Source organism: Ceratotherium simum, chromosome X (assembly GCF_057802395.1).
Source record: "Ceratotherium simum simum isolate JZ-2026a chromosome X, ASM5780239v1, whole genome shotgun sequence".
NCBI classification, from domain to species: Eukaryota; Metazoa; Chordata; class Mammalia; order Perissodactyla; family Rhinocerotidae; genus Ceratotherium; species Ceratotherium simum.
Window position 1 is genome coordinate 17184964 of NC_141940.1, and position 19316 is coordinate 17204279.

General features: G+C 44.6%; 1 protein-coding gene across 1 annotated transcript in view; it reads right to left on the minus strand.

Annotated features, from left to right (window-relative positions):
• Positions 1–3259: 3259 nt before the first annotated feature.
• LOC106800238 (uncharacterized) overlaps positions 3260–19316 on the minus strand; it is a 40279-nt gene continuing 24222 nt past the window's right edge. The window contains exons 2-4 of the mRNA XM_087427478.1: positions 18246–18330; positions 5003–5080; positions 3260–3319 (exon numbers count right to left, since the gene is read on the minus strand). Of these exons, the coding sequence (XP_087283604.1) occupies positions 3260–3319; positions 5003–5080; positions 18246–18330 (223 nt within the window). The remainder of the gene's footprint in view (positions 3320–5002; positions 5081–18245; positions 18331–19316) is intronic.

Here is a 19316-nt window from a genome sequence, read left to right on the forward strand (position 1 = left end):
TCAGGGCACGTGTTCTTAGCCTTGGTTGGTGGAATTCTAGAGCAGAGCTGTAGATGTCTATTGAGGACTTGAAATGTGGCTGGGAGCTGCAATTTTTATTTTAATTTTGACTTAAATGTCCACATGGGTGTAGTGGCTACCATATTGGACAGCACAGTTCTAGAGGGTCTGTGAATGGGTTTCGACATTTTATAAACCTTTTGGTTTTTCTAGGAAGTGAGTCCATGGCTTTCTCAAAGCCACCAAAAAGTTTATGATCTGCTGCTTTAAGGCTTTGGTGAAAAGTAAGCAATTAAGAGAGCTAAGTATGCCCTCTAGTAACCGCTGCTGTTTCTCCTCTCTCATTTTCTCCTGTCCGCAGCTGTAGGTGCCTCTTCCCCATGAACCCCTATGTTGTTTACTTCTTCACAGCAGGCTAGGACCATTAGCTCAAAGCCCACTGTTGCCAAACTCAAATTCTCACACTTTCCAACTGCTTTAAATATAATGCAAAAACAAAACAAAACAAAAAACATTTTTTAAGCCACTTGGAGCCTACCTACTTTACATACACCACAAAACTTCACCCAACATCTGCTAAGCATAGATAAGTTAAATGGTGGCGCTATAAAAGATCCCAATCTGCTTCAGCCCTTTGGAGTTGTCTGACCCAGAGACTCCCCACTAAGCTGCTGAGTGACATTACCTACATAACGGAAGTCCCCTCTCTGATTTCCCCTTCTTCCCTGGAAATTCCCTGCCCTATTCTCCATCTGGATGGTGGCCCCCTGCCTCTGTCTCTGGAAGGTCGCTTGTTGGGAGGGACTTGCCCTTTCATACAGCTCTGTGCAAGCACTGCCCAAATAAAGCTTGTGTGCTACTGCCTCTCACGGTCCCATCTCTTCCTTGGTCACCCCCAAAGCCCTGAACTCACCACAGATCCCTATAAGAGATCTTATAAGACTACAAAAGTCTTGCTCTCTTTTCCCCTGGGAGAAGATTTTAATGTCTACAATGCAACCGTTCCTTAGGCACCTGAAAACTTATCTCAAAATTCTCTGGGACTAGGATTCCTGAAACAAGTTTTCAACTAAAACTGTGAATTGGTAAATACATGTTCAACTTCAGAGAAGAAAGGTAATTCCAGATCATTGAAATTTTTACACAAACAGTGGGTGGAGTATTGACATATTTAAGGAGCAGACAATGTCAAAAAGATTCTGACATTGACTTAGGTATTTCGATTCTTGCCCTTCAAAGCCTGGTCTCACCTCTACACACACAAGGCTGCTTGTTACAATCACCCATGACTCTCTGCCTGAGGGTTTTTTTTTCTCACCTTTGGAGCACGATGAACATGATACAAGGCCAACTGGAAGTGCCAGAGATCTATTGCCCCTGGAAGTAGCTATCCGTTTAATAATAATGGCGGGGGTTTTGGTGGCTACATACTCCAGCTTCCTTGTCCTACACTCGGGATGAATCTGAGGTATATTCTACATAGTCTCCCATAGTGCTCCCCCTCCCTGGAATAAGCCCCACTTGTCCATAGTGGTGACTTGCTAGACCATCCTCCTTAATTGGCTGTCCTCCTTCTGAGCTCACTTCCCCACACCCCTACCAGTGCTACCTGGGATTCCCTCTCAAGTAGGCTATTTGTACTCACAGGTTTGTCTCAGGGTCTGCTTCCTGGAAATCCACACACGGACACCTTGTATGTTAAAAATTCATTTAATTCACCCTCACACGCCAGTGTTTACCTGGAATTAGAATTCTAGGCTTAGAGTTATTTATACCAATACTTGAAAGATATGCTCTACACCATTCTTTTTCTCCTGGGCGTTTCTGCTTGCCTCTTTATCTCCTTTTTTCTTTTTCTCTATTGATGAAGTATATCGGGAATATAGAAATGTATAGGAAACAGTATAAGGAAAGCCTGTAGACTCACCTCCCAGATAAGGAAATAAAAGTTCAAACACAGTGACTGCATCTATCCCTCATGGAAGCACCATCCTGAATTGGGATTTGCCATTCTCGTGTCTGTATAACTGTTATATAGAATAAGCAGGGGCTAAAACCCAATAATTTTGTTCCCTAACCCTTCCCAATGCCCCAGCCAAGTTCATTCTACTGGGTTCTTTCTTCTGCGCTCCCCATCATCAGTCCCAGGGTCAGCCTCATGACTTTTTTGATCACTATCAAGTAATAGAATATCTTCGGTGAGCTTAATATTCCACACCGTCAGTGAATGACAACTCTAATCTGCTTTCAATGTCAAAGCCTCTGCCTTCCCCCAGTTCAGGCCTGGCCCAGGCTGAAGCCTGCAGTAGGAAAGGGGAATGAGATGTGGCATGGTCCTTCCACTGGGACTCCACCAGCATCTCCTTACCTCCCCTTTTGCAACCACTTTTCTCCCCCAGGGTCTATTGCGCACAGGGAGGGACAAGAGATCAGGGTCACGACAAGTCTCCCTTATCTGGATGGAGTTTAGCAGCTGTTTAAATCTTTTTCTCCCTTGGTGGGGGCTTTCGTGGCTATTTTGGAGACCCCATCTCTGGCCTTGACCCCTGCAGTTCTGTGACATGTGGCCTCCACACAGAAGAGAACTCCTCTCAACCCTCGCAGTCACTCCCATTTTCAATTCCTTATTTGTGATTCTGACTTCTCCCAGACTCTCTTAAACTTCCGGGGAGACAAATCAAGACCTCCAAGTGGCCTCCTTGAAGCTCCACCCCCCTGGTAAATTTGAGGTTGTGGGCATTTCCATTTGTAAACTCAGCAGCTTTTTCAGCCTCTCTAAACAAGGCCCCTCTTGACTCCGAATCCCCCAGACTCTGCAATGTTACTAAACATTGTCTAAGTAGCCGGAGTTCATGTGTTTGCGGCCTTTGGGTAGCATGGAGAAGGGTCAGAAGTACAGAGACCACATGAACAAAAACGCATCAAACCAAAAGAAGTGAAATCAGAATTTTGATTTTAATGCTTCCATCAGGGGAAGGATTTGTTGATCCACATCATTTTCTGGGATTTTTCATAATCCCCAATGATAATAGGTGGGTTATTCACATGACTTTTTGGCAAAGGCCAACTCCACTCTGGCGTGGTTTGTGTCAGCATCCACAGCCACCTTGACAGATGCACATCATTTCTGTGCCCCCCAAGTTGCCTACCGAGTAAAAAGCTCAGCACGGTTTTGGGGGCCAGGGTGAGTTTTAGGTATTCATCTATCTTCCTCCTGATGCGCAGTGTGGGGCTGCTTGGTTTAACTTCAGAGTCTCCTTTACCCATGACTGGTTGACACCCTAGATGGCTTCAGGAAGAGAGCACAACCGAGAAAAACCTGTGAAAGTTAATGGAATCCAGAATTACCTGTAGGAGAAATACCAAGTGGGTCCAGAAGCCCCTGTGCACTTCCATCTCCCTAACATGCACATGTGCACATGCACAGACACACACACACAAGCCAACTTGGTCATAAGATACTGCCTTGGGGCAACATCTGATTTGAAATGCCAGCCTTATCATTTCTTTGATTCCCACATATATATGAAAATATTTCTAGAATCTCTGTTTTGTTCCATTGACATATTTATCAATTCCTGTTTCCATTGTTACTCCCATAGAGTAAGTTTTAATATACAATATGACAAGCTCCCTCTCTTAGGTAATCCCTCACATTTACTCTTCAAGGTAATTTTATTATCTAGTCATCCAGTTCCATGCACGCACTCAAAATCCTGTTGTGATTTATGATTGGAATTGCACTGAATTCATAGATTAATTTAGAGGAGAATTGATACCATCTCAAAACTTAGTCTTCATTTCTAAAAAAAAAATGATATTTAAAAAATACTATTTTAGTGTCTAAACAGAAAGCTCATAAAAAGTTTCATGCAGGGCCGGCCCCGTGGCTTAGCAGTTAAGTGCGTGCGCTCCGCTACTGGCGGCCCGGGTTCGGATCCCGGGCATGCACCGACGCACCACTTCTCCGGCCATGCTGAGGCCACGTCCCACATACAGCAACTAGAAGGATGTGCAACTATGACAGACAACTATCTACTGGGGCTTTGGGGGGAAAAAAAGGAGGAGGATTGGCAATAGATGTTATCTCAGGGCCGGTCTTCCTCAGCAAAAAGAGGAGGATTAGCACGGATGTGCTAATCACAGGAAAAAAAAAAAAAAGAATAAAAAAAAAGTTTCATGCTTATTTCTCCTATGTTTTCTAAAAAGTTAATTATATTTGTAAGTGTTTTACAATGTTTGTGACCACTTTGAATAGGATATTTTATTTCTATTATATTTCCTAATTATTAGAAGAGTATGCAAAATTTATTTTTGTATGTGTTTAACTGATATCAACCAATCTTTCCTAATCTATTTCCTAGGTGATTGCCTAGGTTTTTTTATAGGAAGGCAATCCCTTAGGAGCAAGACAGTTTTGCCACTTCCTTTTGTTAATAAAATACTGTACACTACTAATAGTTCTCATCCCTCTCCAATTTCTTTTAGATACTGATCACAGTATCTCAGTGTCTTTCCATGGTTCTCTATGGGATGGGAGGAAACCTGGGTGACTGAGCCTCCCCTGCCACTCAAGGAAGGGAGTGTGTGGCCTGGGTCCCTCTTACAGGCACCTATGCCTCCATTTCCTCAGTGGTTATGTGAGACTGAGGGGAGCATCTAGTGGGGCCAAGTCACATCTCCTCATCATAGTCATTTCAGTTGCTCAGGAGAACAGCTCTATAAAACACACAAGGTCCTGTCCTCACCATTATCCCTCTGACATCCCATCAAAATCCATGTCCTACCTCTAGACAAGGCGCACACGGCTCACACTTCAGTGTTAACTCTATAGTTGTTCCGTGTCAGACACTTGCAAGGTAATACGGCATGAGAAGTATGACTACTCAGCCGAAATTTCTACAAACACCCCATTTATGTGTATTGTGTATTACAAATGTAGTAATTTCAGAGCCGTGACCACGGCTGGATCCAGAGATCGAGAGAGAGTAGAAAATCCTACCTGAGACCAAGTTCCCTTGCACCTCTCTCCAGGTGATTGGATCTTGAGGCCAGAATCACTGTCCGTTGCCCAGTGGACCTGTTGAAACACAAACAACACTGTTAGGATATTTTGGTAACTCCTCCCACAGGAGAAATTGTAGTGGAGAGATTTTGCTTGAGCCAAGGAAGAGCTCTGAGGCCAAGATAGCTGAGTGTCCAGGGAACAGATATGGAGAATGTACCCAAACATATCTACCCCCTCTTCCGGCACCTCTCCCTCACCATTTCAGCTTTGAACCACAAGTAACCCAGGTGGTTGTGGCCATCGCTTGGATCCTGTAACTGGATGTGATTACTAGGTGGTAAAGGCCATTGTGAGTCACCATGACTCCTCTTGATGCTTAACCAATCAGGCCCAAGACTTAAGGAATGAGAACAAGACAAAGAGAGAAGGAATTTTCCTTCTCACTCCTTGCCCTGTCTTCCGGACGCTTCTTCCAGAGAAAACCTGATTGGTCTGAGAAGTAAAACATCCAGATATACCAAGACAATGTAGTATTGTTTTGTGCCATCACCACACTAATCCACCTGATGAACCCCAGCCTTGCTGGCTAAAATGGGGAAGGTATGGGACTGTCATTTACTCAAATTGGCACAGAGATGCTCTAGAGAGAAGTGGGTCGGAGCACAGGCTCTAGATACAGGCTTTCTCTGTTCCAATCCCAGCTCTATGTAACCTTGGGCAAGTCCCTTAATTTCTCCTGTGAGCCAAGAATTGAGAACACAAGGGGTACCCACTCCCCACCTTGGCACTGTGTCAGATTAAAAAAATACTGCACAAGGCTTGGGGGGTGGTCATGGACAGGTATCGGGGTGACTGCAGTCTTCAAACCACTAAGGTTAAGTTTCCTCCACCTCAGCAGGAAACAAAATAAGTAAGAGTTTAGAATTTAAATTTATATTACTTGTACAGGGGTTTGTGGAATAAGATCTACACTTGCTTCACCAGTGATTTCCAAAGTAGCTAAATTTTATTTGAAGCTAAAGTAATATGAGATTTTGGAAAGAGGAAACAAATTATAGAAGCCTGTACGTTTCAGAGTGCAGATTTCAAATGTAAAATAATGTGATAGATTTAACAAAAGAAAATTGCTCATTTAACTTGCTTCACAACATGAATAATCCAGTTCAGAAAGAAACCTATTTCCCAGGGACAGGGAAAACTCAGAGCTGAGAAGGCAGCTCTTCAAAAGACCAGTAAAAATTCAAATTAAAATAAGTTTGTGTATGTGAATTAAGTCACCAGTTGAGAAATGGCCTAACACTTTGACTACAACCTAACAATTTGTTGTGTGTCAGGTGATTAACTGAGTTATCCAATAATGTGTTCACAATGTCCCTGGGCCCATCATGCTCTTACTCAGTAGATGCTAAGGACCCCTGCTGTACCCCACACACCATTCTAACAATCTCCCCAGAGCTCAGAGCAGCGGGGCTTCTCACTTTTATTCTGGGGGCCTGGCATGGAGATAGGCTTTCTATGCCTTTGAAAATCTGATGATAGAAGTGGACATTCTCCCCAGAGAATGCCCTGACCCACCACCTGTGTAGTGTAATTCATACACTACACATAATTCATACACCAGAAACCCAGTCATGGAACCCCAGTGAAGGATATCGGTGACCTCCCTCTGAGTGAAGCTAATCCCTCCACCATGTCTCTGAATTGCCACACACATGCCTGATCTCATGCTGTTCTGTCAACAGAGGTCTTTACTTCTCCCTCAGGGAGAGTTTCTGGAATGAAGGGAGGCAGGAGTAGAAGGATGGGGTGTGTCTACTCAGCAGGTCACCAGGCTTGATGACTGAGTGTGACTCTGTGCTTAGGGGCACCGATGATGGAGCCAGGCTGCTCAGGCCCACATCCCACCCCCTTCTGTTCCTCCTTGGCTTAGGGCACTCAGGCAAGTTCTCCAACTTCCTTTTGCCTCACATTCCTCGTCTACAAAACGTAAAGTGCTCAGCACAGAACCCAGCACAGAGGACACACTCTATATTTCTTAGCGATTACTAATACATACAGGAAGGAAAAAGCCTGCCTTCATTCTCCCCCAGCTCTCTCACTTTCTTCACGCTGACGCTTGTCGAAAGGACAGGCCGTGCTCTCTGTGCTCCCTTCATGACCCACTGCTGCCCCAGTCCACCCACAACACCCAGTGATGGCCTACGTGCGTGAGCACTTCCAGCCCACGACACTGGGCACCCGTGTCCCCCACTCCCTGGGGACCTCCCTCATTGTCCCAGCACTGCTCTCACCTGGTTCTCCTCCTCTGCATCCTGCCTGTTCCCTCTGTTCCCAGGACAAGAAGGGCACACAGACTTCATCCACAGTGCCCACTGTCTGTCACCAGGATGACTAGGCAGCACCCTCCTACCTGGTCTCCCTGCTTCACCCTAAGGCCAACTACAGCCTCTTCACAACCAAGCAGCCACAGGGACCCTTCCAAAACATAAGACAGAACTCGCCACTCCTCTAAGGATCCAAACCCTTCAGGGAGTGCAGATCTCACGTACAGCAAAACCCAAAGAATTTATAGTGGCCTCCGAGGCCCTGCACAGCCTGGCTCCCTATTACCTCTCTGACCACATTTCCTGCTATTCTAGCCTTCGCTTACTCTGCCCCAACCACTTAAGTTTTTCTAGAATACATGAGACACATTCTTGCCTCAGAATCTGTGCACAGGCTGTTGCATCTGTCCAGATAGCTCTTCCCCCAAATAGCTGCCTGGTGAACTCCATCACCTCCTTCAAGACTTGGCTCAACTATTGTTTTCCAATGAGGCCTACTCAGACAACCTAATTCTAAAATGCAATCCAAGCCCCCTGCCAGCCCTCAGGAACCCCCTGGTCCTGCTATATTTACCCATAGCATTTATTACCTTCTGACATACCATGTATTTTATTATTTATTATGTTTATTGTCCTCTTTTCCCTCCTCCTATGAGAAAATTACCTCCACAGGGCCAAGATTCTTGCCTCTTTTATTCAACGATTAACTCCAAGTGCCCAGAATGTTGTCTAGCTCATAGTCTGTACTCAGCAGATATTTATTAAATGAATAAATAAATGCAATATGTATAGTAGAGTAATTGATAATGAAGCAAACAATGGAAAGGTGGTAACAATGATAATCTAAGAGTTCTATGATAAATTTCCTTTGGGCTCCATAAAGGGAGTCAGAGTATAAAGGACAAATATTGGTCATTCCTAAAGTGTTACATAGCGACAATACCTCACACGCACACACACAAATCCTGTGGATCTATGCAACAAGTGATTACTAACCACCTGCTGTGTTGCCAGGCACTATCCTAAGCACTGTGGATACAATGATGGGCGCCAGACTTTCTGTTTGCACTTGGCCCCATTCTCACACCCTTCTTTGCCTCTGCTAATATCCCAGGGGCAGAAATCCTTGATACTGTATTCTCAGAATCCCTTGCTAAGAAAGTTTCAGTCAGGGTCTACATCGAGAGGATCTCTGGAGAGATGTGAAAGCCACGATGGAGGTTGAGTTAATTCTTTCTCTGGGAGTGGTAGTGGTGACAAGTGCAGGCTTGCAGTGGTGGCGCTGTCTGGAGCTTTTTTGGATTCCACATTCCCCTATCAGTCTCCTGTTCTGCAGACTCAGGACATTTTTGTCCCTTTGCACAGCTTCCTGCACTGTCCTGATTCCTCAATGACATTCAGAGCCCTTGACCTTTGCTCCTCCAGACCTTAAACAGATTTGTCATCCCCTAGTTCTCAGCAGTAGATCTTTTCCTTCTTGAAATGCCTATAGTGGCTTCTCTTTAGGTAACTGTTCTTGAGTGATGCAGGGAAGAAGGCAGATAAGGTCTGCCTTTACCAACCTTCTAATAAAAGGGAATATGGCCAAGGGAACAGGCAATTAGTATATAGTGTGAAGTGTCCACCGGTCGGTCAGTTTGTCAGATATCCAGTCAGTTGATAAAAATTGGTGAGGGCCTACACATTTAGCAATTGAAACAGGAATCCAAAATATGTCAATGGAACAGAATATAGATTTTCAACGCAGACTCATGCATATAACAGAGTGAAAGAAATGATAAGGTTGACATTTGAAGTCAGACGATTGTAAAAGCAATCTCTTATGTCTACACTGGAAATGAGTGTGAGTGTGACAGGCAGGTGGCACGGGGAAGAGGCCCCTGGAGACACTGGATTAAGTGGGTTTCATCATCTTTTTCAGGCTTTCTCGGTTGTGCTCTCTTCCTGAATCCATCTGTGGTCTCAACCAGTCATGGATAAAGGAGGCTCTGAAGTTAAGCCGAGCAGCCCCTCACCGAGGATCCCGAGGAAGAGACCTAAATACTTAAAGCCCAAAAACCTTGCCTCCAAAAATGTGGTGACCTTTCTACTCAGCAGGCAACTGGGGAGGCAGAGAAATAATGTGGATCTGTCACAGTGGCTGTGGATGCTGACATGAGCCACACCAGGGTGGAGTTGGCCTTTGCCAAAAAATCACATGATTTACCTGCTTATGCCTGCCCTTAATTTTGGAAAATTAAAAAAAAAAAAAAAAGAAAAAAGATTTAAAAGCAACTCCTCCCTTGTATCAGCTGTTAAAATAAAAGCTGTGTTTTCACTCCTTTTGGTCTGATGTGGGTTTATGCCTATACAGCTTTCTTGGGTAGCACTGGAGAGGGGAGCCTATTCCTTCTAACATTCTGTGCAGGAGTCTCAGACACTGGGAGATGGTGAGATCATGCTGCATATCAGATTTTTCCCACCTTTAATCCGATGAAAAAGGAAGGGAATAGTTATGTATACTAGGTCATTCCAAGACCCCAGACTCCTCTCCCTAGGCGTTTTGGAGAGACCTCCACTAAAAACTAGTTGCCTCCGCTGGTGAGAAGGCATTGAGAACAGGCCATGAGCGGGCGGAAGGTTTAAGATACCCCACTTTTTATTATTCTGACACTCATGAGAGTATCATTTAGAAACGGCAGCACTGTGTCTTGGTTGGTTCTATTTAATATTAAAAAATGAGAGCACAAGGCATTTTAATATGGGAACATCATACCTTCAGAGCTTTCTAAAGGGAATGTTCCTCTCACTGTCCCCAAACAAGTGGAATCCCCAGGGTCCTTTTTTTGTGTCATGTGAAATAATCCAGTTCAGGCCACAGCTGACTGAAGAGAAGTCACTTGACTGAAGTGAAGACAGCCCTTGGTCCACAAGACTTGTGCGAGGGCTCCCACAAAAAAGGCTCCCCAAAGGCGTGTGTTGGGAAGTCAGATCTCACTGGGAGAAACTGGAAATGGGAATTGTAGGAACTGGGCATTCAGGAGTGAGAGCTAAGCTGAAGGGAGGACAGGGAGAGCTCAGGGGTAGGGGCAGGGGGATGTGGGAAAGCCTAAATGACGAGTAAGCTTACATCAAAACAAGGGGAAAAGTTCAAACCATCACACATTCCAAGCAGGACTCTTATCCTGCAATGTGATGTCCAGAAGGAAACTCCAGGCAGCCTCTCTCTCCCCCCTCTCCTCTCTTCTACATTGTGTCCTCACAACTTGTAGAGCATTCCTACAACGCCCTTCCTGTCTTTCCTCCTGCACCCATGTCTCAGGGGCTATATTCTCGCTCCCCTTAGCCCAGTCTCTCCCAGCTCTGTGTTATGCAGAACTATTGACACCCCCACCCCCTCTGTGTCTTTTTCACCCTCCTCCCTGTTCCTGTCCCCTTGGCTGTGCACTCTCTGCTTTGGCATTGTCAAACATAGCCACTAGTCCTTCCTCAGAGGGTCAGGTGTGGCTGTGGGGTAGAGGCGAGGGTCTCAACACCCCCGTGTGGGCGACTAGTAACCTACCACTCATGAGGAAACAGAGGCTGTGAGCTGGAGGAAAGTGAAGACCTGAGGCTGGAGACCAACAGGTAGGGCAAGAAGGAGACACACCTGGGAGCAGAGACCGATGACAGCCAACCTCCTACAGTCAATCCACTGGCAACCAAGAGAAGACATAACACTCAGGCCATAGAGCTTCATGTACCAACGTGGATAAACCTCACAACCTTCATATCGACGGAAAAAACAAGCATCACAGAGGAATGTAGCAAAAGGTAACTAAAATGTGCCAAGCAGTCTTGAATATATACATATGTAGTAAAGGTCCCCCAAGGAGTGCAGCAGGATGTTCAGGGGGAACTCTCTCTCATCTCAGACTTGGCTGACTCCCCAGAACAATTGGTTCCGACTACCCCCCATCTCACAGGGGCTCCCTGACCATCCATGGAGGACCGGTAAGGAAAGCAATCACACACACTCATGTGAGCGCTGACCACTCACCCACGGGAGGGCGTGGACTAACATGGGACATTCTGGGTGGATTGAAGACCACAGAGGCTCTTCACAGAGGCTCAATGGTGGGCTGAGTTTACAGGAGGAAAATACGCTTCACCTACTGGGAGGAGGAGGTCTCAAAGTGTCCACATTGAGGGCGTGCTTTGTCTCTCCAGAAGTCAGAATCACACATAAGAAATTCAAAAGGGGAGTGGCTAAGGGGAGATAGAGAATGAGAGGAGATTTGGCTGGGATTCTCCATAGGAATTTTTCTCAAAAGATGCTTGTGGAGGCTGTACGTAGCCTTAACCGGGAAAATCTGGATGCAGGTGAGCCTCAGGGACTAGAGGCTGATTGGAGAGGGCCTCACACTGTGTCACGGAAACATTCTCTCCTTCTACTCTTTAATTTCTGCCTGCTGCCTCTCATTGGCCAAACCCATCTGCTAGGCAGGGAGCAAGGAAGCCACAGTAATGCAGTCTATGGGTGTCAGCCTCCTGGGACACAGAGCAATGGACAGAAGGGAGTGTGATATATCTGGTTGGACAAACGGAGAATAATTTAAACAATCTACCACTTTTTCCACAGCCAGCACCCACTGTTGCTTTGCTCAGATGAAGAAACCCCTTGCTCAAAATCAGGTAACATAATGCTGTCAGCCACCTTATCACTGAAAGGTGAGATCAATTTTATCACAGCCCTGCCTGGAGCCTAAATTATAACCTTAGTGGTCACAAGAAGTTTTTCTACATATTATCATGGAATGGATAAGGGAAAAGTCATCCCATCTCCCTTCCTATAAATCAATTTTCATACTCTGCCGGCAGTTTGAAATGTTGGTGGATCTTTACCTGCTGGAGTGATCCAGACATTCATTGCCAAAGGATCTGAATCCTTGGAGGTGATGCCATTATTGAGTTGCATCAGCTTTCTACTGGACAGCAGAACTGTACGTGGGAGTGCTAGGAGGCACCCCAGTGAATCCCCTCAGTTCCAGACGTAACCCTCTTTCCCCACCGCTGTGAAGCATCAACCCAAATTCCACTTGGTAATCTAGATCATTCACCCATTCAGTACAGCGACCCCTTCTCAGCTATCAGTTTTCTGCCCAAAGGCCTGAAAATGGGCAGGAGACAATGAATCAATGTCACTTTCCAGTTTAATAGAACCATGGATATGTTCCATGGGAGAGGCATTCTTGCCTTGAGTACTTTAACCTCCAAACCCTCCAAGGCCAATTTTGAGGGGAAGGAAAGGAAAAATCTGTAAATGGTTTCTTGGGTATAAGAGTGGGATGAGTCGCTCTCTACCCTATCCTGGTCTGGAGGTATGGCACCATAGGTAGCTTGCAGGTCCAGAACTTGATCTACATCCTCTAGGATAGCCCTCCAACTTGGCAGGCTTCTGTCTCCCATGTAATGCTATAGCTGAGTTTTCAGCACACCATTCCAGCACTGTATGAGGCCAGATGCTTCTGGGTGATGGTAAGGCCAATAGATTACAAGGGTCTGGGCTCATATACAAATTCACTTTCCATAAAAATAGTTATTGGACAAAAGTAATGTTCTGAGGAAACCACGGTGTTGGAGAAGTTGTTCATGAGTCCAAGAATTGTGGCTCTCATAGGATAAGAACAAGGAAGGCAAATTTATATCCTGAATATACGTCTACCCTTTTGTTGACTATTTAAACAGCTCTCCGTGATGAATTAATGCTAGACACATAATGGGTGTTTGATAAGAACTTAAGGAGGTACTAAATAGTACCTCATTTTCAGAACTTTAGAAGTGCTATTCTCCTGGGAAATGAGTAGAAGTGAGCCAATGCCCAATTTTCACGGTCTTCTGAGCCAGAATTGACTTCTACTAATCTCTGATGAAGCCAGTGGCTCTCCGGGACAAATGAATGATACATTGATCTCAGCACCCTCGCACAAGGGACAAAGTGATAATCACAGCATGTTCTGATCATCTCCTATTCAGCCAGTTGGTAAAGGAGGGATTCCTTGCCCTAGATAGTATGAGATGCCTGAACACACAACACCCAGTACTGGACAGATGAGATTGGCAGCAGTTTATTAGTCACATAGACTCACAGCCCAGGGGAGGAGACATGGCATATCATGCAGGACCACACAGGGGTTGCACTCAGGAGCAGTGTGAACCAGCAGGACCTGGGGCGGGGGGTAAGTTTTATAATGACAAGTGTATGGATTACCCCTTCATTCATATGGGAGGATGTGATGGTTTGTTTGAATAAGTCTGATTTAGGACCTGGTGGAATACAGCTGGTCTGGCCAACATGGGAAATATCTGAGTGTGAAACTTTTCCCACTGGATAGGGAGCATATCTGGCAAGAGCAGGGGAAATCAGAGCTAGGCCTTTGGGACCCTGTGAGGCTCAAAGATGTCAAGGCAGCACATAGAATTTCAAGCCTTGCAATGCACAGCAGTGGATGAAGTCGCTGAGGAGGGAGTAGACTGAGAAGAGGAGTGAATCAAATAACTCTGAAGAAGGCTGAGATTTTAAGGGTGCACTCAGCAATTGACAGCAATAAGGCACTCAGGAAGAATGAGAGATGGGTGTAGAAGCTAAGAAACAGTGGGACATGGCTTGATTTTTTGGTGTACCTGCAATGCAAGGAATTTTAGAGCATCCTGGTGCTAGTTCTATCATCTCTCTAGCTCTCACAACTCTCCTCCAAAACCTATAGACCCTTTGCCGTCTTGCTCTCACATGCAGGCCATGCCATATTGGTTGGAGATGAACTGATGCCTCTGGGATCCCACACAAGTGTAAGTATTTCAGAACAGGTTCTTCAGAACTCTCCTGGGCACACAAAGTCCACCACTAACCATATTCACCAATTTCCCTCTTCCAGCTCCAGGTATGTCTTCCTTTCTCTTACTAAGCCTTTACAAAACTGGGTTAAGGAGTATTTCTACATAATATCTAAAAATGTTGACTCTGAGAAACAGTAGGACAACTCGTTATCATAAAAATAGAAGAATTCTAAGACTAGATTCCATTTCTGAGCTTGCAATTCGATGATCAAAATCCATGAAAAATTATTAAAACCACTTGCAACTTTGTGTCCATTTATCAATCGATGTAATAAAGCTAAAAGTCGTCACCTTCCACAGATCAGGAAGTACTTAGGGCTGGTTCACCCTGCCGCCCTAACTTCCGCAGACAGACTTTAAGTGACAATAAGAGGTGCCAGCCTGGATGGAGGGGGCCTGGGCCTGGGGAGAGAGACATTACAGGAGGAGCAAGGTGTGTTAAATTCTCTCAAGACAGAGGCAGGACCTACAGGCAAGAACAGAAAGGAAACTGTGTGAGATTTGGGGAGTACTTCTTACATCTATTTGCAACAGATTCAGCAAGTATGAATAAATAAATGGGCATGTTTCCTGCTTATTTTTTAGAGGTGACAGGAACCAGAGGCAAGAGTTTGTGCAAAGGCCAGAAGAGTAGAGCTGAGCGTTGAAGGATAAGTGTAATAGTCATGGCCATAGGGAATTTAGGCAAGAAAAGTCTTCTGATGGATAAGATAAGGCATACCTTTCCTCTATTTTACAGTCAGTATGTAACTCCTCTAAGATCATAGAGGATACTTTGTTTAAATTTGATGGGATCCCCAGGTATAACTTCAATTTGAGCCCCAGTATTGATTAAGACCATGAAGGTTTACCAATTTGTGTGTTTCAGCAGACATGCAAGTTAAGTAAACACCAATCTTGTAAACACACAAAAGCCAATCAGCCCCCTTTATCTCTTTCTTTCATTCCCTTTCCCCTCACTGGATATACTTTAAGGGGTTCTCTTTACCCTGCACATATTTATAAATGTTTTCCTTCAGAGAGTCTCAAATCATTATAATCAGGGTTAGGGGCCTCCCCCATGGCAATGGATGAATTAACTCTTTTGTGCCACAGATGTTTTTCCTTATAACCTTGAGGAGCAGGATCTTGGTTATGACAGAGGCACCGCACAGGCAGCAGAGGCAGCAGCAGCAGCAGAGGTGTTTAAGAGTCCTGGTGAGCCATCTGCTCTTAGCAGTGTGTATGTCAGCATGCCACCTAATGGTTAATAAGTTATATGCACCATTCCTTCTCACTTTTCTCTATTTTCTTTTCCCTTTGTCTTTTTATCCCCTCCCTCAATCCTTCCTCACGTCCCTCCCTTCCGTCTCTCTGTCTTTCTCTTTTTCTCTCTCTCCCTCCCTCCCTCTTCCCTAAAGACTGCTCTTTCATGAGCAACCACCAGATGGGCCCATATCTCATTCAGAGTATAGTATTTCCCCGGATGCTCTATGGTGGGGGCCAACACGTGGCTGAGACACAACCAATCGGTCACAGGGTATGGATTTTTTCCGCTAAGCCTAGGGTAAGTCACAGCTTTATTTCAAAACACACAGATAGGTCCAGGCTAAGACACGTGGCCCAGGGCCACTTTAAGGAGGACCCCAATCCCATACTCCTGTCCCTAAATGCAAAGTGATTGTCAGTAACAGAGGCTCAGTAGGACTCAACAGAAAGCAGCACAGCTGGAAGCACAAGCTTGCCAGCAGACAGCAGCTGGAAGTGTGCATGCTTGCGTTCAGGCAGCAGAGCAGGTTAGCAAGTCAAAGCAAAGAAGACAGACCTACAGTGGTGGTGGTCAACATCTAGACATCCTGTTCACAGTGCCAATCTATGGTCACTGTAGAGGCAGATGGACCCCTACCCAAGATTTGGTCTGAATGTCAAGAGTGATGACGCCACACACACACCCCACGTAAGTATGGAAAGGTTTATTATTTACATAATTGAGATTTCTAAGGGGGGCAGGGCAGTCCTCCCAAGCAGATTTGAAATGGCTTGAGACAGCAAGAAAAGGAAACTGGGGGCCGGTTTGGTGGTGTAGTGGTTAAGTTTGCATGCTCTGCTTTGGCAGCCTGGGGTTTGCGGGTTCGGATCCTGGGCATGGACCTGTGCACCGCTTGTTGACTTGTGCACTGCTCATCAAGCCATGCTGTGGCAACATCCCACATACAAAAAGCAAAAAGAGGAAGACTGGCAACAGACATTAGCTCAGGGCCAATCTTCCTCACCAAAAAAAAAGGGGGGGGATGCCCTGAGGTTTTGTTGTTTCGGGGGTGGGCCAGAGTGAGAGTTCCTGCAAGCCTTCAGCATTCACCAGAGTCAAAGAGCGAACACCCAGGCTTACTAATTGGCTTGCACAGATATGGGACACAAGGGGCGTCGGTGGTTGAGGTTTAAAAGCTGTCAGCTGTCAAATGTCAAAAAATGGAGTCAGATTCCTCCTTACAGCAGTGTACTTAATAAGATTTATTTGGTTAATTTTCAGAATCAGTTCTCTGCATTGGTTGTTCTAAAAAGATAAAAAATGTTTTCTCTCATTTTCAACTTGAAAATGAGGAAATGAACAGTCTTGTTGGCTCAGGGCTTGTTCACTGACCACCATGAATCACCTTCAGTTACCCTTAGCAGCTGTTTTGCATTTTTATATATTTGTGTATTAAATATCACTTTGTTCAACTAAGCAATGTCCTGAAACAAGCCCCCAGAGGTCTATTTTGTGTTTTACTTTACAATATAATGGTGCAGGGCGGTTTTGTTTTTTTGTTGTTGAGGAGGAAGAGTGGCCCTGAGCTAACACCTGTTGCCAATCTTCCTCTTTTTGCTTGAGGAAGATTGTCCCTGAGCTAACAGCTGTGCCATCTTCCTCCATTTCGTATGTGGGCCGCCACCACAGCATGGCTGACAAGTGGTGTATGTCCACGCCCGGGATCCTAACCTGCGAACCCGGGCCACTGAAGCAGAGCACACCAAACTCTGCCACTATGCCATGGGGCCAGACTTGGTGCAGTTTTTTTTTTCTTTCTTTTTTTTATTGATGTCTTAATAGTTTATAACATTGTGAAATTTTGGTTGTACATTATTGTTTGTCAGTCACCATATAAATGTGTCCCTTCACCCCTTGTGCCCACCCCCTACCCCCTTGCCCCTGGTAACCACCATACAGTTCACTCTGTCTGTGTGTTGGTTTATATTCCACATATGAGTGAGATCATATGGTGTTTGTTTTTCTTTCTTTGGCTTATTTCACTTAACCTAATACCCTCCAGATCCATCCATGTTGTTGCAAATGGGAAGATTTTGTCTTTTTTTATGGCTGAGTAGTATTCCATTGTATATATATACCACATCTTCTTTATCCAATCATCAGTCGAGGGACACTTGGGTTGCTTCCACTTCTTGGCTATAGTGAATAATGCTGCGATGAACATAGGGGTGCATAAGCCTCTTTGGGTTGTTGATTTCAGGTTCATTGGATAGATTCCTAATAGTAGGATAGCTGGATCATAGGGTATTTCTATTTTTAATTTTTTGAGGATTCTCTCTACTGTTTTCCATAGAGGCTGGTGCAATTTTTTTTCATGACTTTTATTTCTTTCAATTTTGTTAAATTTTGATCTTGGTTGTGTTCATCCTCATTGTCTTCAATTAGATTTTGGTGTTTTGGTTCTTCCTAATTTTCTTTTGAAATGTTTTGTGTATATTTCAACTTAAAGAGGAGGAAATTAACTGTCTGATTGAGTGCCTTTTATTTTGTAATAAAATTGTGTGACATACTTTTGTTTGTTTAGATTCTGGTCTTGATCCCTCTTCATAAATTTTCTCAAAAACAAACAATTTGGAATACTCTCAATTCAAAAATGCAGAACTTAATCATCTGACACCTCACACAGGTACATGACCCATATCCTAGGGTCGAGAAAAATTTTCAGGAGTTCCTCTGGATAAGGAAAGGAGAACGTTTGTCCCAGCCACCCACATAAATGAGTTACCAAGTTAAGTAACTTTCCTGCAGTGGTGCTAAGCTGTCCACTCACAGACAAGTCTCCTTCCAGATTTGTACACTCACCGCCTCCTTTAGGACCTGGTATGGAAAAGTCCAGTATTGATGAGTCTGTGGGCCTGTAAGATGAAGAAGATGGAACCAGAAGCTATAGTCAGAACCAGCCAGATGAATAAGTGCATCTCTATGTAGTATGAGGTGAAGGGTGTTGGGCAGAGGGCATCCCCCCCTCTGCTATCCTTTGTTTCAGCATTAAAGATGATGTTAAAACCACTTTCCTGGGTCTCTAAGAGATAGAAACTACCAGCAGTGGCACAGTCACTCCTGGACACTGCTGACTAGCTCCATGGTAGAGACCCTGTTTCTACAACCTGTTCCTTTAATTAGGCAGGGACAACGTTTTTTTCACATTTGTATTTGTGTTCTATACACTGTGGGTACTGCTGTTTCAGAGACATTGACTTTGTCAGATGGTTCTGATTTTAAATAAACTTGACCTTAACTTTGTAAAATCAAAGCTTTGGCATTTCCTTTTATACTATTTGAAAAGCCTTGCAGTAGCATGCAGAAGCAGTGTGGATGGGAATACATCATAGAAAACAAAAATCAAGAGACTAAAGATTGTGGGAGTGCTGCTCAAGTGCCTTTGTTTCAGGGGTGAGAACTTGAATCTAAACATAACTTTGAAGCCAGTTCTATATATGAAAAAGTTGAAAGATGAGACCCATAGACTAAGATGTGGGCATGGAGTGGTAGAATGCCTATCATAGTGAGGTGGACATTTATTTGGTAGGGGTCCCGGAGACATAGGCCAACACATAAAGCAATATATAGGTCAATACTCCTCCAAATCTTTACCCTTCTGTACATTTTTCACCATGTCATTGCTTTGCAGACATTGCTGGGACCATACACTTGAAGCCGTACCTCTGTAAAGCAAGATAGAGCCCAAGAAACTGGGCTTTTCTTTGCTCTGAGCTGGTTCTGTTCTCAACAACTTAGATACCTTTCATCAAGGCTGAAGTGCCTAAGTGGCAATCAGAAATTTCTAGGACTTGTCAAGCTTGCAGATTGGAGGATTTCTGTTAACAGACAGTGCTAGAAA